Below are 26419 nucleotides of genomic sequence, written 5' to 3' on the forward strand. Positions count from 1 at the left end.
TTAGTGGCTCTAGGTAAAGCTAGAAAGGAAACCCCATGGACCCTAAACCACCGAGAACTCGAAACGCCCAATTAAAAACTTGACTTGCCTCTTCTTATTTTTTGGCTTCGTTTGAACAAACTTGGGTGCGAGCTCCGCAGTTCCAGACTGCAAGCCTCTAAATGGCAGCTCGTCATCGCCAGTTGAATGCAAATGATGTTGCAGCATTTGCACGTTGATGTGCAACAAAAAAATCTAGAGTTAAAAAAATAGACATTTCAACGCCACTATTGGCTAATGTGGCCACCTACTAAGACCTGCGGGGAAGGTTGTTGTTTTTTTTGTATTTTTTTGTTACACAACTTTTTTGTTTGTTTTTTGAGTTGGCTTGCAAATGTAGCTGGGCGTGGTCCTTAAGTTTGGCCGTTTCAATCGAAACTTTCCGAGATAAAGCCATGAAGTTTCTACCGTAAAATATGTGGAACGTTTGAAATTCAAAGTTTACAAGAACGGAGCAGCATGCGCTTGGCATAAACCGTTGAGTGAAAATAAATTGGCAACCAAAGTGCAAGGCGTGCAAAGTGAAAAACAGGTACAAACGTGATAAATAAATTCTTCGCAGCTAGTTGTCATGCAACAGGTGTAACGTGCAATCTACATATCAGTTTTTCTTTTCCTCCTGTTTTTGCAACTTTGTTGCAGACAATTCCAAAGAACAGAAAACTTGCGAACCTCATACACTCAGCTCGTGCTCCATTCTTATTTCGTTTTGAATTTCATAACAAACAGCATTTTCAAAGTTCAAGTGCCATACTGTTCTACATTCATTGTCTTTTCATGTCTCTGGTAGCCTCTCTGCCCTTTGAAAAAGTAAAGCACATTTGAGGCCTACTCCCTTAGTGCAAACTTCCTTACTACAAACATGAGCAGCGGTGGAGTTGCACCTAAATGCTTACTTCGAAACATCACAGTCATCCTTGGTTTGGGGCTAGCCTTTAACGACCCTGAACTAACTAACCAAGAGTGAAGCAACGTTGAAGATTAGGGGAAGTACAAAGCCAGGGGTACAAACTTATATGGGTGACATAAGGCAGGAAGCAACTACAGGGCAGTCTAGAAATGACTACCCCTCTCGGATACCCGACGTTCCATGTAGTATCTTCCGCGCCCGGCGAATATTGAAATGAGCGTAAAAACACATGCTTTGGCATAAACTATGAAAAGCAGAAGCTTCATGTTAAAGTCCTCAGACATGGTAAGGGGCTAACTACCCAAAAATATAGTCAGAGTGCAGGCCAGCTGGTGTATGTTGAACATGATGGTAAACCTGAGACTAGGGTAGGAAAACGGAAAACGCGAAGGAAGACATAAAAAGAATTGAGACGCTGCCTGCTCTTTTTCCGTCTTCCTTCGCGTTTTCTGTTTTCCTACCCTAGTCTCAGGTTTACCGTCATGTTCAACCTTTGCTACACCAATTTTAAGTAGCCACTTTTGGTTACTCTCAGGTTCTTGATTCAGTAAGCACAGAAAAAAGTAACTCGTTGATGACACTATGGTAATTTCTTTTCACTTGGAAATTGGGTACCAGTCACGGAAACTTAAAAGAATAGACACGCTGGTGTGGGTCGTATAAAATGACTAATCCTTGCATTACTTTCCCAGCTACACAAACTGCACTATCAAAATGCCTCAGTCTGATGCCACCACACACCTCAAAACATCCACACATGAACTAAGCAACCACCTTCTCCCCTAATGAAAATTATGTATGCTGAGAAGATAGTTGTTCAGAAATACAGTTGATATTGCCTCTTCTAATTTCAAATTATGATGTAACTGGACAGCCTGACAAACACACTTTCTTCAGTACTTCATTTTCTTTGCCCTTGAGAACCTAACCTCAGGAGAGGTCACCCCCTACACTTGATTGACAGCCCATCTTTTGTCTTGTCAAAGAAACAAGCACTAAAAAAGTGGTTTCCTAAAAAAAGAAGTGACAACTTGAAGACTGGTTACCTTCCTCGCAGTTTCATACTTTGGTGCCACCGCAAATCCTGCAACAAACGAGTTGCCAATAATCCCCATCTTTCCTTATAAAACCAGACCAGCCTTGAGAGAGCCTACCTTCCCCCCTCCAAAAAAAAAAAAAGAAAAAGAAGAGGGTACTCCCTAGGATTAGCCTTCCATCCCTCCCAATACTGGATTCCAATGTTACTACACGCACTGCAATACCCACATATGAAACAAGCCAGCTCGTTCTCAGTGAAAAGTATCTACTCCCAACAGCTATCCTCCATCTCCTGAGGTTACTCCCCAGAATTAGCCTACCCTCCCAATTTTGGATTCCCACGTTACCACGCACACTGCAACGCCGTCGCAAAAAAACCGACCAGCTCATTCGAGGAGAAAATGATCTTTGCCTAATGGTAGCAACCCTCTCTTTCCCCGAGAGAAAAGAGGCTACCGCCACTATTAGCCCCCCACCCCCCTCAATTTCAAACTCTGATGTCGCCACGCACAATGCGACAACTACATGTGAAAGCGGTCAGTTCGTTCTTAGCAAAAACAGTGTATGCCTCACGGCGGACACCCTTTCCTTCCCCGAAGAGGGTTGCTCCCGCCGCTAAACCTGCAGTACCAAACCGGCGGCCGACACGTTGTCGCCGCCGCCACCCGTGTGGAGGACCTTGGTGCACACGAGAACGGGGGCGACACAGATCTCAAAGTCCGCCTCCTGCCAGCAGGCGACTGGACGCTTGCTGTCAAAGGGGATCCGCCGGGCGCCCTGGCCCCGGCTCGTCGTGAAGGAGTCGTCCATGATGACTCGCGCGTGCTCCGTGTCGATGTCGTCCGAGCCGCAGGTGTAGCGGTGGGCGGTCAGAGCGGACTTGGCTGCGGCGGCAAGCGAGTTCTTCCACGGGGAGTCCCTCGCAACCAGGATTGCCTGCCACGAACGAAGAAGTGGTTCATCAGTTGCGTGCAATGTTGGAGATGGCATGCAGTGTAGGGATGTGCGCCCTCCCCACAAAACATTCTTTGACTAGTACAGTAAAACCTCGTTATAACAAAGTTGAAGGAGCGATCGTAATTATTTCGTTATAACCATTAGTTTGTTATAGCCAATGTCCATTTCTTCCCACTATTAGCAAGAAAGGGGAATTATGATTGCTTTGTTATATCCATTAGTTTGTTATATCCAATTTTGTTATAACGAGGTTTTACTGTATTTGGACAAGGTAGGCCATTTTTCTCTTGGCAATGGTGGAAAGATTTCTTCTGCGTGGAGTCTCTCGCAACCAGGATTGCATGCCGCAAACAAAACGTCAATCAATTGCGCACAATTTCGGAGGTGGCGCGTGACATTGGAGCTAGTGTGCCATGTAGGATATTGCACGAAACGGCAGAATGCATGTTTGCACACCCTCTGTGCAGACAAATTTTTAAAGATAGTTGGGCTCGTAGGTTATCTTTGAGCACTTTTCCACAAACGGAAAAATGAGATCAAGACGAGGCCGCTCTACGTTCTGGCTAGCATCGATCTCTGTCGGGACACTACGGTGTGCAACGACGAAAGAACCGGTAAGGAGATGCGGCAGTGTTGACATATCCGTTGGGAAAGAGCGTTTTAAGTAAGCTGCCCACATATGCTCATGGCATCTCGCTTCGGTCAAATTACAAGTTGGCAACTAGTGCAGTTGTTTAGAACCGGGTGTTCTTCATTGAGCAAAGTCGTCAAACAGTGGAACTAACTTCAAGGTCCTTGAAGGTTGCACAGACCACAATACCATATTTCGAAAGAAAAATTATCGTTACTACGTCCATCTGTATGCAATGATCTCAAATCTAATACTCTGAAGGGATACTTCAACGAAATTTGAAATACACCCGTCGTGTTCACGAATAGGCTGAATATGATCCACAATATCCGTAAATGACAATCGCACGTTTGTATTTTGAGCCTGGTGGCTGTATTTTTCGTTATCAAGGGGCGAATCTGGCAAACGATCGGAGAGCACCCAGCGCAATTGTGACATAGTTTGTCTCAGGACCTTATGTCCGGACGCAGTGGACGTTGTAAGCTATCCCAGCCAATCCCACTCTGTGAACAAAGCCCGGGATACGCTTTCCGCGCGTCGCTGCGCACCCTCCCTAAGGTCAAGTGACATTCACACGGCTTTAGATAGGCCCCGATGGCTCGCAGCATCCGCTGAAAGCAGCCAAGCACATCAGCAATTGGGCCACCGCAAATAACCCCAAAACTGCCTTTGTACGAATTTTGGGCGATGGGTTCATCTTCTATAATCTTGTAGAGGGACAATAGTGACTTCTGGGACAAACAAAAGAGAGTCTCCAAGAGAGGGGAGCTCCTCCTTCAGCTCTTCTCTCATGGTGGCCGGAGGCGAGACAGTTATCGTCACTACCTGACAAGGTTCCTAGACGGGCATTACAAACGAGGCGCTAGCAACATAAACCAGGTGCTCTTTGCTAATAGTTTAATTCGTGTTAAATTCTTTTTCCTTTTTCAACAAGAGATTGGTATGTCTGGTGTGACAATGCTCTCTTGAACACATAGACCAAGAAATAAACGTTGCAATTTCGTTGTAGTCTCCCTTTACAGAGGGGGGGGGGGGTTCACCTTGTGGGAAAACTAAGGACTTGCGGATCAATAATCCTGCACGTTGAACTTTACCTGGAAGGCGAGGGTGTGGATGTGCAGGCGACTGAGTCTCCGCCTGCCTGCATTCTTTTCGTTGGTGGCACCGTGACGCGATGCTTGTTCTTGCACAAGCCTGCAAGAGCCGATAAAAGGAGTGAAAAATGAGGAACACCGCTCACTTGCTCGTCCCACAAGATGCAACTCGTGCGAGGATCCACGAGGACAGACTGGACCTAAGACAAGCGACACCAGGCTTAAGGCAAAAAGCTGGAATTGGCCGTACAACCTTTAATCGATGTGCCACGTGACACAACTGACATAATTGTGCCGCACACAGAAAGTGCCAGATCGCTTTTCAGAATTATTTCGAGCCATGCCTACCTTACACTATACAGTATTTAGAGCAGCACAGTTCGAACAAGTTATTTTGGCAAAGGTACCGCGAAACCAGAGTTCGCTGTAGGCAACCGAACGGCCGTTATTTACCACACGCAATCGTCTAGGGACAATGATGTTAACCTTGTGCACCACGAAAGGAATCGAAGTAGCTTTTGGCCCAAGATGGTTCTCTTTTTTTTCCCGTTCTGCTAACTCCCGAGGCTTGCAGCCCCACTGTGATCTACCTGAGCAGTGGCGGATTTAGAGGGGGGGGGCGGTCCAAATGTCCTGAACCCCCTCTTGAATTTTGCATGTGCATAATATTTAGGGCATGGAAACGGGAAGAGGTGGGGGGGGGGCTTAAACAAAGAATACGCTGACCAACACCTGACCCCCCCCCCACCTCAAGAAATACCTGCATCTGCCCCTGTACCTGAAACAGGTGCTTGTAGTCCGTGCGCCGCACTCTGCTGCCTACAGGCAACACACAATTGCACTGCGCACTAACCACAACGTTATGGGACGTCGCGGCGTGACGTGAACGCTTGCACCACGCTTTATAATCGCGAAGCATTTATCCCAAAGTTACGTTAACGGAAGTATGGTGCCCGCAACGCGTCTCCGACCGCTGTGTTTCCCGCATCCTAAAAAGTGGTCCCTCGATTTCCGCCCGACGACGTCGTCAAAGTGGCGCTCCATCGTAGCAAACGCGACTGCCGAGACCCGCTCACCCGTAGACGTCCCTCATCATGTCCAGCACGGTGGCAACCCTGGGGTAAGAGTCCGCCACGTAGGAGACGTTGCCGTACTTGAGGATGCTCAGCAGGTTCGGAAGCTCCTGCTCATTCATGCCCACTGAGTCGGAGTAGGGCAGCACGTGCTCCGCGAGCTCGTGCAGGAGCGTGGGGTCCGTGTAGGACGCCATCTCGAAGTGGAGCGGCACCGCGGGGTCCGCCTCCTTCATCATGTCGCGGACCTCTCGAACGTGCTCGGCACGCTGACCTGCGAGTGGCGACGTCGAGTGTTTGACTCCGACGGGGAAGGTGTTTCACAAACTTGACACCGCCCCGAGACGGTCCATTTTTGGGACCTTTCGTGCTATTCTTGGGCCTAACGGTCCAACTACATGGTGAAGTTCTGACTCCCCGACGCCAGCCCAGCATGGGGAAGACATTCCAGTCGCTGGAATTACCGATTTCGCCGTGACTAGCCGGCAAGAGATCAAAATTTGGGTAACCGAGTGGCTGCATCAAGTTCGAGAAGCACTGTACGTGGTCTGACAATATGCTTAACGGACAGCCAATGTAGCACTTAATGCGGATGGCAATGCTATGAAACATGAATCAATTGATGCCTTGAATTGGCGTCTAGTTGTGTGCAAAGACTGATATGGTTAGGTCAGCTTTTCTGATTTGCGTAGCGCCCTGAACTGCTCCTAGCTTTTGTGATGTCATTCGTTGCCACCTTGGGACTGCTTCCGACGAATGGGCGGAATAGGATGCTAAACACACACCTGGCATCATCTACATGACGACACCCTTGTGAGGCCATTTTTGACCAAACAGGGGCTAGCTGAGCTAGAACACCTTTCTCAGTTGTAAGATCTGACCCCTGATGAGTCCACGTTCTTCCTCAAGCTGAGGATGGTGCTGAAGGGAACACGTTTCCAGGGTGTTCAGGACATCCAAAGTGCTACGACAATGAAACTTGCAAGGCGTCCAAACAAGTGTCCCATGATCTGTAAAAGCATCACGTGCGACGCACATAGCTCGGAGATGACTCTGTCAAAGAAGGGGTTCTCAAAGCTCCTCAGCTCAAGGAACCTCTATTTTTTTTCTATGATTGGCAGAGAATACTTCCCATCTCAACATTGATTCAATACAAGCCTACAGTCAACAAACCACCCCTCCCTCCACTGCTACAGTCGCCGTCAGCTCTGTGGTGAACTGTCTTTTGTGTTGATCACTCGCTGCTACCTTCGACGAAGCTAATCCTTCAAAAGTCGACAATCGTGGAGGAAGTTATTTCCCGTTGGGTTCCCAAGAGAGAACCCAATGGAAACTAGATGGTCCCCTAGAGTAGGTACCTCACTTGAAAGACGACGTGAGAATTGAGAGGCACTTTGACCTTCCATTTGTTTCATTTTTTAAACTAAAAAGTAGCGCACAAAAGAAAATATGGTTTTCCGTTCCTAGTTCCATAGGTGAAGCAGATTAACTCCTGCATAGGATTGCCCCAAGTCCGAAATTCGTTGCCCCGGCCCTTTAAGAACCCAATTTAAGAATTCATGATATATCTGATATCTTCAGCAGACATCTGCTTTGGTTTGTATTGAGCCTGTCCTGGAACGAGATTGACGGACCGGGCACGGGCAATGCGAAAGTGCCGTCAACGTGCATGCACCAACAGCACCACATAATGCAGCCGAGAAGATACCCTAATCCCAATGGCAGATGTCCTGAAGCCAGAGACCGTGCCGAAATTGTGCTTCCAGACGCGACGTTAGCCCTTGCGGTACCTCCCGACATTGGAGAGCGGTCCAAGGCCGGCACGTACCTTTCTCAAATGGAAAATTGTCCATCATCTGAAGCCCCGAGATGACTAGCAGGTCCGGCCGGAACGGCTTCAGCTCGGGGACAAAGTTCCTGACCGAGGCCAACTTTGGGTTGATGTGGTCATTGTGAATGATGAACCTGCATTGGCACAAACAAACCAGCAGTGTGTTTCTTTCTCTCTTTGTCGCTTTTTCTAACGTTCAGCTGGTAATCAGTAAGCATGGATAACCAACCGGCTCAGCTACAGGCCATCAAAACGAAACACCTCTGTTAGGTAGCACCTCATACAATTAGTACACAAGTAAACATTTCAAAATATCGGTATTCTCAAGCCAAAGTGACGGGAATGGTGTCTCTTACGCTTACAGACAGTGAATCAAAAAGCTCTTGCCGGAGTCACGGCGAAATTGGGCACATGGGCTCGCACACGTGCAAGCCCATGTGCGACACGAAATGTGCAGTCAATGTCGGCTGGACGCCCCGGACCGGGTATAAACTTTATTTGAATGAATTCTCTCTCTCTCCCCAGACAGCCTGACCAGTTTTGACCATCATCACGAGTAACGGATGCCATCTGGTGGGGGGCTGTCTGTGAACTACAAATAGAGGGCAGCCGCGCAGGCCTCTGTCCGTCAAAGCACAAAGGCACTGTGCTGTAGTATCGTAATTTTGTTGCTTTTTATGCCCCATATTATCAATGCTTAAAAAAATATAGTAAGAAAAAAACTATGCGCAAGGATAGGTGCTGACAATGTTGGTCATGCCTTCCAAAAGTGGTGACGCTGGGAAGCGGGTCCAGGGGAGAGGCAGTCTTGTACATGTTACTCAAAGAAAGTAATTGATTACAATTACTCTTAATTAAAAAGTATTCAGTTAAGTTACATGATTACTTAACAAGAAAAGCAATCGGCTGTTACTCAAAAAAGTAACCGCTACTTTTCCGATCACTTCAGATTTTCAAATCGACAGGTTTTTCTGCCGGTTTAGAAATGGGTCTTTTGTACTGTCCGATGTTAAACTAGAATGACCGAAATAAAAACTATGCGTCCTCTTAATGCTCCAATTTGGACAAACCATTCACCTGTCGGAGACTTGGTTCGAGGATTCGTTGGTAGAAACTGTGTACGAGCAAAGGGCTCAATTAGAAAGGGGAGGGAAAAATTGTAAAAGTTACAAGCAATCGTAGTAATTCCAAATGTACATCAGGTTACTCTTGCGATTACTTGCTATAGAAAGTAATAAAACAAGTACAAAATTGTTCAAAAAAGTAATTGATTGCGTACAAGTAATTTGATTACTTGTAACGATTACCGTACAAGGCAGCGCAGAGGATTGCAGGAAAAACGTCCATCTGTAAGGAGGTCGCCTCATGGGTGGATGGATGATAACGGCTGTACCCTCTATAATGAGCGGTATGTAGCTTGCGCCACCCATTCCAGGAACCGAAAGTATGATTTTTCCTCCCCGCCAATTTTCTTACCTCTGTCTTTTTGTAATTATCACCAGGTGGTGCGGGATAGTGCCAAGATGGCCTTTAAAGAATCGAGCAAAAAAAACCTCCAAGAAACATCCCTTGCCTTTTTACCCCTCAATCAATCAAATGCTTTAACCTCGTAATCATTGTCTTCAAAATTACATTAATTGTATTTAAAATCAAATTTATAGCCAAAAACAGAATGGGAGCAAGATAAAAAAAAAAAAGTCAGTACTGCCATCTGTTGGCACAACTGCAAACTAAGCCATGAGCGAGCCTGCTTTGCCAAAAAAGGGTTCAGTGCGTGAACCGGGGAAAGCAGACGAGCTATACTCGTCGTGAATGGTTTGGGGACGGTTCCACGTTGACGAGCTAGGCTCGTCCCAAATGGGTAAGACAATTAACGTCCCCAAGAGGGGGCTTCACCTGTTGGCTCGTGGCGACTGGTACCGCCCCCAGCGGAGCCCCGCGGGGTACTCCAAGAGCAGGTGCACTTCGTCGTGGTCCGTGAGAGGCCCCGCCACCGTGACGCCCTCTGGCAGCTCCTTCCGGAGTTTCTGAGACATGTGGGCTCCCAGCAGGACCTCGCAGCCTTCCCGTGCAAACCGGTTGGCCATGAGAGGAGCGTTGCCGCCCACATGGTACTCGGCACTCTCTGCAGACCGCGCTGCCTCCACCAGGGACGCAAACAGGCTGGCGTTGGACACGAAGCGCCTGCGAGGAGCGGAGGTGGCAGTCGTTATGGCGGTTCTGGACCGCCGACATTTCGGACGACCCCTTCTGGATTGGCAGAAGTGATGGGGGTCCACCAGCGGGGAAGTGGGGTGTGCGGAGTGCAAGTTCATCTGTTTCTTTTGCAGGGGTTGTGTTGACGTCAGAATGCCGAGCTCCCATTGGCTCTGATTAAGGCAGCTTGCTTTATGACTACCCACTATTTTTCAATCAGAGCCAATTAAAGCTTGACCTTCTGATGTCAACAGAACCCTTGCAAAAGAAGCAGATGAACTTGCACTCCTCACCGAACAGTTATGGTGATGAAAGGGGTGAAAGAAGGAAATTACATATGTGCAAACCAACTTTGAAGTTTTGAAGGGGAGAGTAACCAACCCCACTCGCTCAGCATGTATGGCTAGGTCTATTTAGCTTTGTGGGATGGCCAGCCTCAAAATGAAAAGTTTTATTGCTTGACCTGAGTGACGGTCGAGGGCTTTGGGGACCTTTAAAGGTAACTGCAAAGAAAAAAAACTTTATTGTTAAACAGCCTAATTGGGACAAGCATGTCACGAAACAATTTTTCCGCCAGAAACAAAATTCTTTACAGCAATATTTAATGCGCGAGACTGATTTTAGTTTGCGGCTATTTCGTCCGTTTTAAATCGTGTGCCACAAAGTTGGTATTATACGTCACGTAGTGGCTGCTCTACGTCACAAAGTGACGTATAACAGCCACTCCGCGCGCGTCGAAAGAGCGGGAGTTTCAAATGTAGAGGAGTTGAGACTCCGATTAAATTACGTCCTGTGGTGCAAATATTGCTAGAAAAAAACTGTTCTTTCGCGGAAGATTTGTTTTGTGACATGCTTGTCCCATATAGGCTGTTTAAAAAATCACTTTTTTTCTTTGCAGTTACCCTTTAAGAAGACACTTAGGGATTCCAAAGGGTCCACAGATCCCCATTTGAGAACCCCTGCTAACACAGTTACAGCAACTAGTTTTGGTAGTAATGAGTTGTGTATAACGTTTGTAAGTGCAGGCAAGTGCCTGGCACTCCTACGCCATTTTCTGTGCTTACGAGCATAATAACACTCTTTTATTTAGAAACCCAAAAGTCCCAGTTTGGATAAGACCAGTGGGGACAAGGAGAAGAAAGGAAAAAGTAGAAACAGACACCACCTGACTTATGGCGGAGCGCATCTCGAAGAATGGAAAGCATCTAGGTCGTTGGGAGCAAAGCATACAATAGCTGGATGAGCGGCCGATGTGAAACAAAGTAAACGGGAATAGTGTGGTAAAAGAACGCCTTTCATGTCTCTAGTCTGTCGCAAAGCAAGATCTGTGATAGAAGCTTTGTCTCTAACACATGCTCATCGACCCCCGTCCTGCTCTGGCTGCACCCACGGCTAATTGTTGTCGAAAATATAAAGCTCGCATTGGAGGCAGTGCTTGTACGACAGATATTATGCTGCAACGATTGCAATAGGTAGTGTAGAAGCAGCATATTGAAGAGAAATAGTTACGGATTAGCGGCATAGCTCTTAATCCTTAATAGACCAGATAATTTTGAGGCTTTTGGCATGGAAGGATTAATCTCTGTAGGGTCCTACCTAAATCACCAAAGGCTACAAAAAGCTGGGTGACTAGGTACTGTCTACACTCAAGTGAGTTTCTGCTACCATATGGTTTGGTGCGCTTTATTATGGTGTAACTCTCAATATCTCTACGTCCCACACGTGGCTAACTGCAGTCAGTGACAGGTCAAGAGCTCAGGGTGAGGGAAAGGAAGGCTGGAAAAGAGGGAGAAGATGGATTGCTGAAAAGGAGAGGAAATATCTTCCTCTCTCCAGCATTCTGCCTGCTTCCTCCTTCCCAGCTTTGCTTTTCCTTGCCCTGGGTTCTTAAAAACCCGCCATCGACTATAAGCCGCCCAGAGTATGTAAAAAATCATCAAATTTACATGGTTCCCGCCAGGTTATTTTTTACAAAACTCGGGTTTTGTGCAGGATGGTTTTACACTCTACATTTGTTGACATGAAAAAAAAAAAGAAAAAGAATAGTGCCATCATTAAAATCAAACCAACCGAGCGCCGTAGAAAACCCAATAGCTTTGGAATCAAAATATAATTTCTTTGCGTTAGGGGATGCAACTGTGATATCCTGCCTGTTTGCCATTTCGAAAGCAAGCTTGGGACAGTTGCTGTGCCGAGCTTGGTTTTAAGATCAGACAGCTGGAAAGTTAAGGGCCTACGCAGACTTTGCACTTCCCTCTTTTGCCTGCCTCCTCCTTTCCTATGTACTCTCCACTTTTTAACTTTCCCCAATTCGGTTTCCCCCCGCAGCTTAGGAGAGGGGAGCGCTAAAAGTTTTATCTACCGTGCAGAAAACCGAGGTTGTACGTCAACCTTGAACACCTACTGTTCGGTGCCGATCTAGCTAGTAAATGTCAACTGCTGTAGTGCTGGCAAGAACTCAAGGAACCATAAATATCAAAATGTTGTTAGATGTTTAGATATCTAAGCTACAATGTCACACTTACAACGTTGCAAACAATTTGCAGAGATTGGCGGTAGCTGCTCAGAAATATTAGAGGTGACACCTAGCGTTCTTGGTCCTTTGCTGATTTTAATTTATATTAATGATACTGTTTCCGCTATCCACTGGTCTGTGAATATATGTCTATTTGCAGATGATTGCATGTTGCTTAGAGAAATATCTTCACCTGACAATCAACGATTAATGAGTGAAAGTCTCAACGAAATTCAAAGTTGGTGCTATACATGGAACATGAGCTTAAATCTTGGAAAAACTGTTTATCTTCAGATTACAAACAAGAAATAACCATTCAATCTTCAGTACAAGCTAAATAACATTCACACTGCTTAGATTGATTATTACAAATACCTCGAAGTGACCATAAATAAGAACCTGAATTGGACGACCCACATAACAGATACATCCTCGGCAGCCTTCAAGAAGCTGGGGTTTTTGAGGCACAAGCTAAAATATGTTGCTACCACAAATGTGAAATTATTGGCTTACAATTCACTCGTTAGACCTAAACTAAAATTTGGTGGTAAAACTTGGGACCCTGATACTAAATCTAAATCTGAAATATTGGGTCGAGTTCAAAGACATGCTGTGAGGTTTTTTCGAAAAATTTCAAAGAACTGATTCGCCTTCATTGTCGATGGAAAAATACAAACTCTATAGCACCGTAAGACGTATGGCCCATTTGAAATTTTTGCACTCTATAAAAAAATCTGTCCTGGGGTTCAGATTATTATTTAAAGCCGGTTTCCACAATACAAACTACGCACCATCATCAGCATTTCTTAACAACATACTTCACATGTACCAACCTGTTAAAATTTTCGTTTTTTCCTGCCACGATTGAGGATTGGCATTCTCTTCCATGTTAGGTTACTTCATCTTTAGATTTTCCTTTATCATAGATCATTCATTGTAGAATTCTGTGAGGTGTCATTTTAGATTTATGTTTGTATTTCGAAGTGTTTCGGTGTTGATAAATTTGGTTTTATATACTTCAGTATTGTATTGCCTTTCTTGGGCTATTTGTAGATTTGCTTGCCTTGTTTCTTTTCATTTTTTTTTTTAAACGGGTATTTTATGCTTGTTTTTTTGGTCATCCTGCTTGGAGCACTTGTGGTCTGCAGTATCCAAAAAAGAGTTTCTAAATGTGCTTTAAATTTAAAACTGATAAAGGGAGCAAAGGTGGGGGTCATATCAGTCAGAAGGGAAAACACATCGGCTATGTCTTCCCTACCATAACAGTCAGCTTTCCTGGCTGTAAACAATCAGTCATTTCTTTCTAAAATTGACAATACCCTGTTATTAGAGGCCCACAAGCAGTTTGAAGCTGACAAGCATTGGACAGTCTGCCAGGAGCATCTCAGCTAGAGGTATGACTGACACTATCACAATGTGATAACTTTTATCACATGTACACAATGTGATAACTTCTACACATGCCTTTGCCCCCCACAAAAAAAGGACTTTCAACAGTGCACACTTGAGAGCCCTTGAGAGCCTAGCTGAAGTGCTGTCCCACTTGTTCCTATAATTGAAAGTGAGTAATCATATAAGCAATGACTCCTTTCTTCCCAAGTTTAGATTTCCATAGTGGTTGAGTGGTGAAGAGGCCTGGCTTTGTTCTGTTCTCAAGTAGTGAGGCAGTTCTCCCTAAGTATAAGGCACTATAGCAAAGTGGTGGTTTGGGCTAGCTGGTTCATCATGTACAAAAAAACAGCATCAAATAAGCACAAACATGAAAATAGACCAAAACATGCCCTGCCTAATAAAATCTATAAAGCTCCCTCTGTTTTACTTTCTCACCAAATTCATTTTGTGGGCCTTTTCTCGAATACTTTGGGACGAATGTGGTGCTTCATGCAAGCACACAGACTGCAACAACTTACAATCTGTAGGTAACACTGCTACCAGGAGCACTGCACATCAAGAGGCACTGCAACACTGCATGGACTAGACTTCTAACGGCCAACATTTGATTAGCGTAAAATCCCGAGAGATGCCCCATCCCCGAAAGATAGCCCACCCCAATTTTCGGATTGATTTGCTATATTCTTTTAAACACCGAAAGATAGCCCGCTACTAGTAATAGTAGTGTTGTGTATACTGTAAAAACCCAAATATAAAAGTTTTTTAAAATTTTGCTATGTAAAATTTGCGGCTCGTATTATACGCGGGCCCTCACAATTTTCAGCTTCGATGAGGCGCGATCTAACACTGTTTGACGTAGTTTCGGTTTCGAAGCAATAAGGCGCTCAAAACAGCTATCATCATCATTAACATCACAATGTTCGAGGCGCCACCGTCCGTCAACAGTTGGTTGGTTAATACGTTTATTGAAAATCTGCCTTCTGGCTGGAGGGCCTCAAGGTAGGCAGGGGGATAAGGGAGGGGGGCAAGGGGAGGGGGCGGGGGGAACAGTGAGGCTCGGCAATGGTGTTGGCGCGAAGACGATAATCGACCGCCTTCAAAAGAAAAGCACCTTTGGTTGCGGAAGGCACCGGCAACAGGGCAGCCGGACGACAATTAGCCATAAATGATGGCAGCATCCGCGGATGGAGACAACAAAAGCAAGCTCTGTTTGCGTGCAACGGAACGAGAAGAAGCTTTAGGAGCCCGAAGAGTGGTGTGTTCGCCAACGTCGAGGCAAGTCTCAGCCAGGTCTCAGCGGAACGGCACCTCGCCGTGAACACAGAGCTGCTGCATGAAAACTTTGGCGAGCCGACATTGGGTTACTCGCTTTATGCGCCGCGCCAAGATTTCACTGCGTCGGCGCTCGCTCGTTCTTTCAAGTGCGGGATTTCAAATGCGCTCGACGGCACTGAAGACTACTTACTGCCTTCGGGAGGAAGCGTCGGACGAGGAGTCTGGCGGACGTGATGACAGTGATTTAAGGTTCAGTTATGACGCAAATAAGGAATATTTTTGTAGTCCTGATTTTGTTTCGTATGATACGCGGATAATTTTTTTTCTTTTTTCGCAGTCCTCAAATTATGTTTTGTATTATTCGCGGGTTTTTACGGTACTCTACTACTGGTCCGTCGTTCGTTTGTGCTGTATTCTCGTTCCAACAAGCTTCGAAGGGACACAACCTAAAAATAGCAATTTTTTAAAACTTTTTTTTATTGTACACCGAAAGTTAGCCCACTTCATATTTTCACCCGATTTGCTCTTCATGTTAGGTGGGCTATCTCTCGGGATTTTACCGTAGTCTTTTGGGAAAATTTTAACAAATCTTCCTTTAGATACTCTAATATTTGTCTCATAGAATCTACCCTCAGAAGCTTTGGAAAAGTAATAGCTTGTGTCATGAAATATTTAGAGATATTATCACAGAAAAAAACGAACACATCCAAAGACACATATTTGCCACCTGTTTCAGTAGCACTCGCTACAAGTTTCATTTTCAAAGTTAATGGTTGCCAGCTCTTGTGTTCTGGGTAGCGTTTCAGGGATCATATTTGCTTTAAAATGGGCAAGTGTGTTAGTTACAGTCGGCAACAATGTCCATTATGTCACCACGTGACACAACACAAATCCAGGAGTCCCAGACGATGTATGTCAAGCGGGTCGGTTGTACCCCATACCAAGAGATGTTACAACAACAACAAGAAAGCCGGGTGGTCAGCGTTTCCCCCAATGAAAGGTCGTCACCTTACAAAGCATCGCCATGACAACACATCGTATCAACGGCAGCACAAAGGGAAGGGTTCAGAGTCGACGAACGAGACACACCACTCGAAATGTTCTGATAAAAGCGAGGACGTCACCACGATAGTGTTTTATCTCGTATCTTGGGTTGCGAGTACAAAGATTCGTGCGACGCACACTCCCACTGCTTGAAACAATGGCCGACCAGCTTGAAATCAGAGGCTGACGCACACCCCCAGTGCTCGAAACAATGGCCGATTAGCTTGAAATCAGAGGCTGACCTCAATGTCATCAGTTAGATTACTAGTACCTTGACATCATTAGAGGAGTGCATTCTGATATACAAGTTCTCAATTCGGCCTCCTTCTAGGGTATATATATACATGCCGCAAACTTTACTGCTGTGTTTCCTAATTCACAAATAAGTAAGCAACCATTTTCAGAATTCACAATAGAAAAAAGGAAGATTTAAACTGCAAATTCGAGAGTGCAGGCAGGCTGGTTTAAAACTGACATTCTAAACCCTATTGCGATAAGTAGTGCAATTTTGTAGATACACTTTTCCCTTTGTGTCTGGTTGCTTTGTTCTCCTTGGTGGTTTCCGCTTGGATTGATGATGGCCATCCCTTAGTGAGTTGTCCTTGGTTCTCTAAGTTCTTTTTTATAGCAGTTCCTGGTTTCTCGAGGTTCCTTTGTTGCAGTAGCTTTAGGTTTGTGCTTTGTTTGATTGTGGGCCTATTTAAGGACAAATGCAGAATAAAATTTGAGCTGTGTTTCGAGCTCCACGTTTGCCCTCTGTCCCATCTTCTCCTTGCTCTAAGGTTCACAATGCCAACAAAAAGGAAATTCAAGTTGTGCAGCTCCTATTACAGTGTTATGGACATTGTGACACCAAGTTGTATCAGAGTTTCAGCGGAAACCATAAATGTTTGTTGCATTCTGGCAAGCTTGATCCGAAAGTTGCAGTCTGGGTATAGTCGGTGTCATTTTAAGAGTAAAGTGGAAGCCCCTCCCACCTCTTTCCACTCTAGCAGAGCAAATGCAGCAGAGGAGGTGACCTCCTCTCCAGCGTCTGCTCTGCTTAAGGTAGAAAGGGGTAGGAGGAGCTTCGCCTGAACTCTGAACCTGCCACCGACTACGGTAAGCAGAGGAGTCAGTTGAGAAACATCACCATAGGCGCTGAGGCACCGCGGGTCTAGATCATGCAAGAGTCGTGTTTATTTTGGCTCAGGAGGGCAACGATGCAGCACATTAATAGATAGAAAAAAAAAAAAGAGTTATTCTTGTTTATTGGCTCCTCCCTATAGCCAGCTATAAATTCAGTTGCGCGCGAATTCGCACGGCTAAAGTTAGCAGCAGCCAGATTATAACAGGCTGTTGCTTCCACAGCTGTAACTGCCCCCTCGACCACTTGCGCTTTGAACGACGATAAGACACGTATGCACAGGAAGAACAAACAAAAAACAATAACACAAAAACCGAGAACTAGTTTTCGCCGACAGAACGGGAATTTTAAGATGTCGGAGCGTCAAAAAAATAAATAAACGATACCAAAAGGCATTCGCGCGGCGCAAGATATCTGTGTAGAGAGAGGCAGAGAGAAAAAAAAAAAAGACAACTACGAAGGAATTCTGAAATATACAGAGGGGAGAAGACGACACTTAAAGGCTGGTTTTCATTAGGGACGGGCGTAAGCCAAAACAAACAATTACGCTACCTCAAAATTTAAATAGAAAAAGTGAATAAGTTTTTTTTTCTGTTTTTGTTGACACATCCGGTTTTAGTGCCACGCAGTACGATCCCTCACACAAGACTAAGCGAGACACCGTGCTACATTGCAAGCCAGAGATCACACTCGCAGCTTGGCGAGGCAACGAAGCCAGTAAAGCAGTTAAACGATTAGACAGTTTCCTTTCTTCCAGTCTTGGTGTCACGCATTACAATTCCCCACACTACACAGCAAGCGTGATACCGTGCTGCTTGCAAGCCAGCGATCACACCGGCAGCTTAGCGAGGCAGCAGCGAAGCCAATAAAGCAGTTAAGCAGTAAGATAGTTTTTAAAAACCAACTCACTCTGCCGCCGCTCCATGCCGGAAGTAATAGGCGAACGCCCGAAGAAGATCTCGCTCGCTGTCAATGACATCGATGTGCTCGGGATCTTCGGGCGGCTCGAAGTTGCCGAACAGCTCCGAGCTCTGCACGATCAAGTCCTGACACGAGCCGAATCCCAGGGCAATCCGTGTCTTCGGGTCGACCGAAACTTGCCGTTCGGCCTTGAGTAAGCCGTCGAGGATCAGCTGCAGCCTCTGGCGCAACACTTCATCGGTTTGCCGCCTGTAATAGACGGCGTAGAAAATGACTAGGGCGGATAGGAGGGTGCTGATGGACACGGTCCACTTTGATGCCATGCTAACGGGGGTCTGACAAAAGTTTTACGGCAGAAATTTTGGAGGAGAATTCGAGTACGGATCGCGGACGAGGAGGGAGACGAGGAGCTAGCGACCAGCGGTAGCCATGTTGAATCAGGTGTGAGAGTTTTGGGGAGGTGTGTCGCGTCACGTGTCGTGTGTGGATAATGAATAAAAAGAAACGTATTGGGCGGTGTGTTGCGCCATCTAGTGTTAAATAGTCAGAAAATTACCCGTTCTTGAAGGATCGCTGTTTCTAATTTAAGTTGTGTTCGGAATCGACTTTTGTTTAAAGCTTGTCTCTTAACCAGATATAGCTTCTTGTTTATTTCCATTTCTTTTATTTCTAACAAATATGAAGTTGAACAGGTCAGGTAGATGCAGAAACTTCAAGCATTTCAAGTCTTCAGTGTTTTCTGCACTGTTCAAAACCGAAAATGCAAGATGTTACCACCTTGCAGTTTGAGCTAACACTCCTGGTCTATTTTTTATTCTTACAATTAACAATTAATACTGTGAATAAATTTAATAGCGTGATATTGTAATACAGTATTTTGCAATACGCGATGGTATGTTGGTCGTCTGCTAGTTATCCGCTTCTGCAAAGCCTGCAAAATCACATCGGTCACAGCGTCTGCTTGTTTCTTCGCTAATATCACGCTAGCTACACAGTCTGAGCTTCGTTAAACAACTTTTAATAAATAAATAAACCGACCAGCGGTGTTCTCAAGTGATTAGCGACTTCAGGAGGCGACTTACTGGACCGATTCCAATGGTGAGTTTCAATTTGAGCCGAAACTTTGTATGTTTACAAAAAAACACAGCAAGAATATAAGATAAGATAAGAGGTATAAGATAGGATAAGAGGTTACTTTGTGTTTTTTTTAACCATGGTTTTGCCACCTCCAATTCTTGCAGGGAGACTTAATACGAAGGAAGGAGAGTCAGTTTGCGGCGAACGCGGCACCTGCACGTTTCTCGTCGTTCGAAAGCGGCGCACAAGCAACATGCAATGAAGCGATTGACATCAGTAAGCTTTCTTGGTCATATTTAGAACGCCATAGGCCTGTTTCTCTCGGCCAGGAGCGCTGTAGCTTCCACCAGAAGTGCCCACAAAAGAGGTGCCTCCGCTGTCCGCGAGACGCGACCATTTAATGCTGACGTGAAGCGGCGTCCTTGCGTCCCTCCATGCACGACCCACGGGTGTAAAGTAGCGTCTGTCTTTGCCTCTTCGCGTCTGTCCACGGGCACTAACAGAGAGTTTTAAAGGACGCAACTCGACGCACAACAAAAATGCGATCTAAAAATATCAACATTTTTAGGGGCGAAGCTCCTTAGGGGCTAGCCAATGTACGTCCGCCGTCGGGTGCACGTGCTCCTGCTCGTGAGCTCACGCGCTCACGTGCTCACGAGCACGTGAGCACGTGCTCCCGTGCTCGTGTAAAGCAAAAAAAACAAAAAAAAAAAGAAAAAAAAAAAAACCGCATCCCCACGTGGTGAATGATGTTGACTGGGGCGAAGCTCTGGTGGTGCTTGTCTGAGTAGACGGTGAGCCTCAGCATGCTGAGCCTTTCGTTCGTTTTCATCCATGTCAGAAAGAGAATGTGAGGTTTGGAACGTGGTTGTATACGCATTTGAGCATTTGACCGCAGCGTGACATGAACGAAAAAAAGCGAAAGGCTCGGCATGCTGCGGCTCAGCGTCTACGCAGACAAGCACCACCAGAGCTTCGCCCCAATCAACATCATTCACCACTTGGGGATGCGGTTGTTTTTTTCTCGTCACGGGCGTTGCTAAAAATTTGAGAGCAACAGATCCATAACCACAGTGCTCAGCTAAGATGTAAGCATGTCTCAGGCACGGTATAAGTGCTACGCTCGCGCTGAAAGTGGAACGGAGTATAAACCATACTGTGTCTCACAGTAAGTGCGAGCACAGTAGAAGATAAGAGCGGGCTTTGGGCTTTCAGCGTCCCTGTCAAGCACGCTCGCTCGTGCAATGCGATCATCGTTCAGGACAACATGCTCGTGCTTGTACCTTCGGCTTTGCTCGCACCTACAGTGAAACGGAGTGCTATCTTTTGAACCTCACTATAGGAGGTATTCACTGGACGCCATATTTGAGGATGATGTTTAGAGCGCATGCTCAGAATGAGCTCCCATTAATAGCCTGCTAAGACCAGCCACCTTGATGGTGCTAAATGCGCGCTCCAAAAGGACTGCGGAAGCTCACAGTCAGCACGCGCTCAGCAGCAGCGCGCACGGATATGGCCGCCAGTGAATACTCCCTATAGACGCTTTACACACGCGCCAAATTACAGCCGCCATTGCTGACCTTCTCTTGTCTGACCGAGATGCCGAGATACTGAAACGGTAGTTGACGGTCCTCTACAAAGGCCGATGCTTTAGAAAAGGACATAGTTGAATCTAATATGGCAATAACCTGGACTGCTATAGTAATGATGAAGTGAAATAAACGAAATAAGAGGAAACAAAAACTGAAGGTCAGTTATGGCGGCGTCCATGCACAGCTGCTGCAAAGCGTCTATACTCCATTTCACCTTATGTTGTACCGCAGCGAAGGCTAGAAGCGCGAGCTCATAGCGTTGACAGCTGCCCTAGCCACCGAGACGTGCCCTAAAGCAAGGCGCTCGCGCTTGTAGCCTTTCCTGCGGTACATCAAAAGGTAAAATAGAGTATAGGAACAGAATGCCCAAGAAAATATTTCAACAAGCTCACAGCAAGGTGGGCTCCTGAAACTATCGCTTTCTCCTCAAGACACCCTAGTCCAGTGGGAAAGCACTTCTCCCAGGCTTTCCCGAGCATATCGATTTGGGATATTTTAATTTAGACTTTAATCTCCGGCGTCTTTTGCATTAATGCTCTACATTTAGAGGAAAGAAAAAACTTTGTTCAGTCTGCCTCGAACATTTTTCTGCATGATAAACGCTAATATCAGTCTGTTTCGTTGATTTACTCGGGGCTTTACAGTTGAATAATATCACTATCGCTGTCAAAAGCTCTGGCATCAAGACCTCTTTGGTTTTTCATTATTGTTTAATGATTGATTATTTCTCAAAATTCTAACTGGGAGTGCGGTAGAAATGGACTAATTCTATATACTTGCAGGGGTTAACGAGTCACGCAGTATCACGAACAAGATGCTAAAGGCGGTGCGAAACAATGCCATCGCTATGGAAATTGACCTGCAGTACAAGGTTTGAGCAATTTCACCAGTCCGCTAAAACCCGCAGTGCCCTGGTATCACACTACATGGTTTTTCGTTTGCATGCATTCTCGTATTAGAATCCTTCATTATGGAAGCAGCGCGAAAACACGAGGACGTAGAAGAAACACACGGGACGAGCGTTATCAGCTGACGAATTTCATTTGGAAGACACACGAAAAGGACCCTTCATTCTACGGCAGTACGATCCCGCGCAAGCGTATTATATGACTATTAATAAAATACCTTGCGCGCTTTTCTACGGCGGGGCAAATCTGGCTCAACTTGTTTCTGACCGAAAAAAAGAAAAAAGAAAACGACATTGTTAGGCTAGGTGGCGCAAGCTACCGCCCGTTACAAAGGGTATAACCATTACCATCCATCCATCCATCCACCCTTGAGTCCTTCAGCTCGTGCGATATGCGATAAACATAAGGAATGGTAGCCGCCTTCTCCCTGCTATCCACGTCCCATCTCCCCGCAGTTTCTCCCGGCATCTGCCTCGATATTTTTCTCTACTTTTTCGCAGGCCGAGGTAACCACTGGGTTTTGAAAATCCTGCGTCTTGGAGCCTCACCGTTTGGCCTGAAACACTTTCCTTCATTTTGTGCTCGAAGGATTTTGATAACGCGAATCGAATACTATCTTTCAAAAGGGACGTGCCGATCAGTGGAAGGTCAGAACCACTGCACAATGGCGGAACAGCTGACGTCATGGAACGTGCAAGTCATTCCATATGATAGCGTCGGAGTGCGGTCAACGCTAGGAGCCGACGAGCCAATCAAACAGCGCCTTAAGCGCAAAGAAAACGTCACTGCGCTCATCACCTGCTTCTGTGGGTGTGTTTTTGCTTTCGCTTCTAATACAACCCGACGGATAAAGTGTTCCGTGACGTTGCGGTTTTAGTCCGCCATTGTACAGGGATCCCACAGCTGCCAAGAGAAAGCAGTCTTTAGAAACGGCTCTATGCCATTTTTTTTTTTATGAGCTTCGAATGGACGGAGCGAAAATCAAGCAAGGACCTGTAGAGGGTTTTGGGGTGGTGCAACCGAGGAACATGTTTCTCCTTCACATCGACACTGAGATCGAGAAACTGAATCTAGTACTCCTTGGGAGTCTCTAACGTGAACACCGGGAGATATGTGAGTTCATATCTCCCGGAGTCTCCAACGTAAACATTGACGGGAGATATGTGATTTCATATCTCCCGTCAATCAATACATACGAAAAAGATTAAGAGTTACATATCTCTTTGTTTTCAATGCTAATCTGGATATATGAAGTCAACCACTTCAACGACGGTCCATGACTTTTATTCGAGTTTTGCAAAGTATAGACAAAGTAGCTGGCGTTGACTGTGAAACAGAATGTGACAAGGTTAACGTCGTATAATAATTGCTTTGAAATAATTAGAACCACTCGGGTGTTCGTGGTACGATTCGATAATAGAGGCTGAATGGGTAACCACAAATTCGCAAACATGCAAGCAAATCACTAAATTACCGGAAGCATGATCACAATCATACACGTTACTCAATAAAAAAAAAAGAAAGTAATCGATTACAAGCCAATTACTCTTGATTACAAGTATTAAATCAAATTACTATATTACTCGAGAAGAACAGTAATTGGCCGTTACTTAAAAAAAGTAACCGTTAGTTTTACGATAACTTGAAATTTTCCAGACGAAAGATATTTCTGCTTGTTTGAAAACAGCGTCTCTCATACCGTCCGTTATGGGATTGTAATCACCGGATCGTAAACTACCCACCCTCTTAACCTGGCAATTTCGATAAAGCATAGAATCTATGGTAAACCATAGAAATCTATTCCATAAATCATCTAGGGTAAACCATAGACTTGGTTCGAGGATTCCTTGGAGGGAAACTTGTACAAACAAAGGGGCGCCATTATGAAGGGGAGAGAAAAACGGTAACGGTTACAGGGCGATTGGAGTGCTTCCAAATGTGATCCCATTATTCTCACGATAACAAAATTACTTCAAAAAGGAATCGATCACCAGTAATTTGATTGCTTGTAATGGCCACGATATAAGGTACACGTCTCGTCACGATATGAGGGAACATCTTGTATGGATTTATGGCATCCGCGAGTATTAGAGCTCCTAAATGATATATGCTCTTTTAGAGTAACGAATACTTGGGCAATCTTGTTGAATAGAGCAATTGCTGGCAGTTATCGGAAGCTTCATCGGAAATGGCAGACAATGCTTTTCCATCCGCCTGAAATTGTAGGAGGGTCGGCAGCAGAGATTAACGATATCGCATGGGCTTTCCGGGAAGGCGTACATTCTTGAATCGTAACGATCGTCGATTGCGCGTCCTGTGCACTACGCATCCAAATGGCGGCGTACACGGACAAGGTGAAAAATAAATAACGCGATGTAATCTAATTATTTTCGTACCACCACTGCTAGCTTTACGCCTGCTTCACGAGTGGGAACTTTAAGGCGCCCCCGAGGGTTTCCCACGAGCTTCAGTTCGTTCTAAAAAAAGTTGATTTAGTGGTTTTCGATGACGCTCTCTAAGCTTCTAATTGGAACCATACGCCTATTTTCACAAATTGAAAAGTTAATTAAGGAATGTCAATTAATTAATCGAATATATATATATATATATATATATATATATATATATTGGGATTATTATTGCGAGGAAGGTTTGATATAAATCACATTTTAAGTCAATGATTTAAATCACGATTTAAATCATCTTGATTTTTATTCTCTACCCTGCCCAAAAGGCGACCGGAGAATCAAGTCCCAATACCCTAAGCTTAGCTTATTATTGACCCTAGCGAGTTCCTCCAGAAAGTTCATTTGAAACTCGTGCGAATGAAACAAAAAACTTTTCAGTTAAATTTGATAGTGGAAAACTTGAAGTTTCCCCGGGAAGCCGCCGACCATTATTTCGGACGAAGCTCGAGTTTGAGGTAGCTGATAAAAAGGGCAAACTCCCGTTCATGTATGTTCCTTGGGTCAGAAATTTTTTTTAAAAAGCTAATTTATATCTAACATTTTATGACCTGCACTGCCCTTATCCCAGAACGCCGAAATAACTCAGCACGAGAGATGCGTCGAGGAAAGTACCGCCCGTGAGACTCGACTCTTGATGGACAACTATAGGCTCGAGAGACAGTGCACAAGTTACGAAGAACAGCTAGAAGTCACCAGGGCTATGTGAGTGCAGTTATCATGATCATCCTCATCACCATCGACATCATAATCATCATACTTTATTTTCCTCGAGGACCGCGGCAGGGGTTATTTATACAAGGGAGTGGAGATATATAAATATATATAAAAAAAGCAACGAAGATAACATTAACTAAATATACTCCAATACTGTAATCGCACTGATACTGCGAAGGAAACTTGAAGAAAGATTAGTAGGGTCAGAAGAAAGGTGACAATTAAGACACCTTTTTGTCACCTTTCTTGTCCCTTATAATTCATTTTTAGGTTTCCTTCCCAATCTTATTGTTTGCACATCATGATTAATGGGCACCGGGTCGCCCTGCACTTAGACCATATTTTACTGTAATCTAATCTGAGGGGTTAGAAAGGAAGAGGGTAGTGACTGCTGCGAATGTATTAGTGTTATTTACATTGTATATTTTTGTTTATATTCGCATTATTTACATCTGCCAAGATTAATTAATCTCATATTTAGTCTCCTTTAATCGAAGCACTAGCATTAAGTTATCGGCACGCAGTGTGAGAAATATGGGGTGCCGAGGGTTTCTCACGATGGAATACCAACCGGTAAAATCGGCGCCTGCACGTAACAAGCTCAAACTTCCACCGAATCTGCATTTAGTTAGATTTTACCTCGCAAAAAACCAACAAACTTAAAAAAAAAAAAAAAAAAAAAAAAAAAAAAAAAAAACGAACGTGTTTGCAGACGATTGAGTGAGTTAGCGAGGCATGTAAAGATGAATGTAATTCAAGGCGCCATCTCCCGATAGCCGCAGCGAGCAGACGGCGCACTCTGTTTTCTGCTCGCGGGTACCATCGGGAGATGGCGCCACAAGTTACATTTTGCCATTCTGCATCGGTCGTCTGCGAAGACATCGATCCGCGTTTGACTCCGGCAAATTAGTTAATCTAATTTTTTTTTTCCAGGAAGAAATTGATTTATGGTAGTTTTACAGGATAAACTCCACCATTTAAAATGCGTATTCGGCGAAAGGTTGAGCTTTCTATAAATGCAGACGCCGATTCCTCCGGTTCGTTCTTACAACGCCAGAAGCACCGTGAATACCCTTTGTATCTTTAGCCAAGCGGTCTTGCATTGCACTATACTAATCTATATATGCAGTATTCGTAGAATAATTCCGATATCGTTGGCGCGCAGCGTCCTGAGGTTGTACGAGAAGACGTCTGTTGCCCGTGAACGTCACGGAGAGCTTCGCAAGAGCCTGGCAACTTGTGAGTGTGAAAGGACAACTTGCTTGCGTCAGACGGACGCGTCTGCCGCCCGGTCAGCGTCTCCTCGTCGAGTTCCAGCGTGCTTGTCGCTTAGGGGAGAAACGATGACCATGCGCAGGCCTTTGCCTTCTATAGGCCTATAGTCGAGACCCGCCTGCACTTCCTTGGAAAAATTGCAGAATGAACAGATTATCGATCGTGCTCTTCGTGTATGTTTGTTTTTATACTTCTTTTATGCGGTTGCTTTGCTGCAACTTGCAGAAGAAACAGTATTTTCGAGAGTTGAATGAGTGAAGTTGACGGAAGTATGCAAACCTTGTAGTCTGCTAGTTCTAAAAACGCAGGGGAGTGGCGGATTTTGAGCGTCTCATTATCGCTA

At 45.2% G+C, this 26419-nt stretch overlaps 2 protein-coding genes across 2 annotated transcripts in view; one reads left to right on the top strand and one right to left on the bottom strand.

Moving 5' to 3' along the window:
- Positions 1-707: 707 nt before the first annotated feature.
- Positions 708-18489, bottom strand: LOC8041506 (ADP-dependent glucokinase). The gene is made up of 6 exons (XM_029986022.4): positions 18031-18489; positions 9470-9757; positions 7571-7707; positions 5746-6016; positions 4670-4769; positions 708-2923 (listed from the first exon to the last, which is right to left on the bottom strand). Exons 1-6 carry the CDS (start codon positions 18363-18365, stop codon positions 2603-2605), a joined length of 1452 nt encoding a protein of 483 aa, XP_029841882.1. The 5' UTR covers positions 18366-18489; the 3' UTR covers positions 708-2602.
- Positions 18490-19056: 567 nt separating this feature from the next.
- LOC115325310 (myosin-11) overlaps positions 19057-26419 on the top strand; it is a 34311-nt gene continuing 26948 nt past the window's right edge. The window contains exons 1-5 of the mRNA XM_029986021.2: positions 19057-19140; positions 19284-19395; positions 21494-21582; positions 24656-24789; positions 25967-26040. Coding sequence (XP_029841881.2) covers positions 19138-19140; positions 19284-19395; positions 21494-21582; positions 24656-24789; positions 25967-26040 — 412 coding nt within the window. The 5' untranslated portion in view covers positions 19057-19137. The remainder of the gene's footprint in view (positions 19141-19283; positions 19396-21493; positions 21583-24655; positions 24790-25966; positions 26041-26419) is intronic.

The sequence above is a fragment of the Ixodes scapularis genome, unplaced genomic scaffold (assembly GCF_016920785.2).
Source record: "Ixodes scapularis isolate PalLabHiFi unplaced genomic scaffold, ASM1692078v2 PGA_scaffold4__175_contigs__length_147842914, whole genome shotgun sequence".
Classification (NCBI taxonomy): Eukaryota; Metazoa; Arthropoda; class Arachnida; order Ixodida; family Ixodidae; genus Ixodes; species Ixodes scapularis.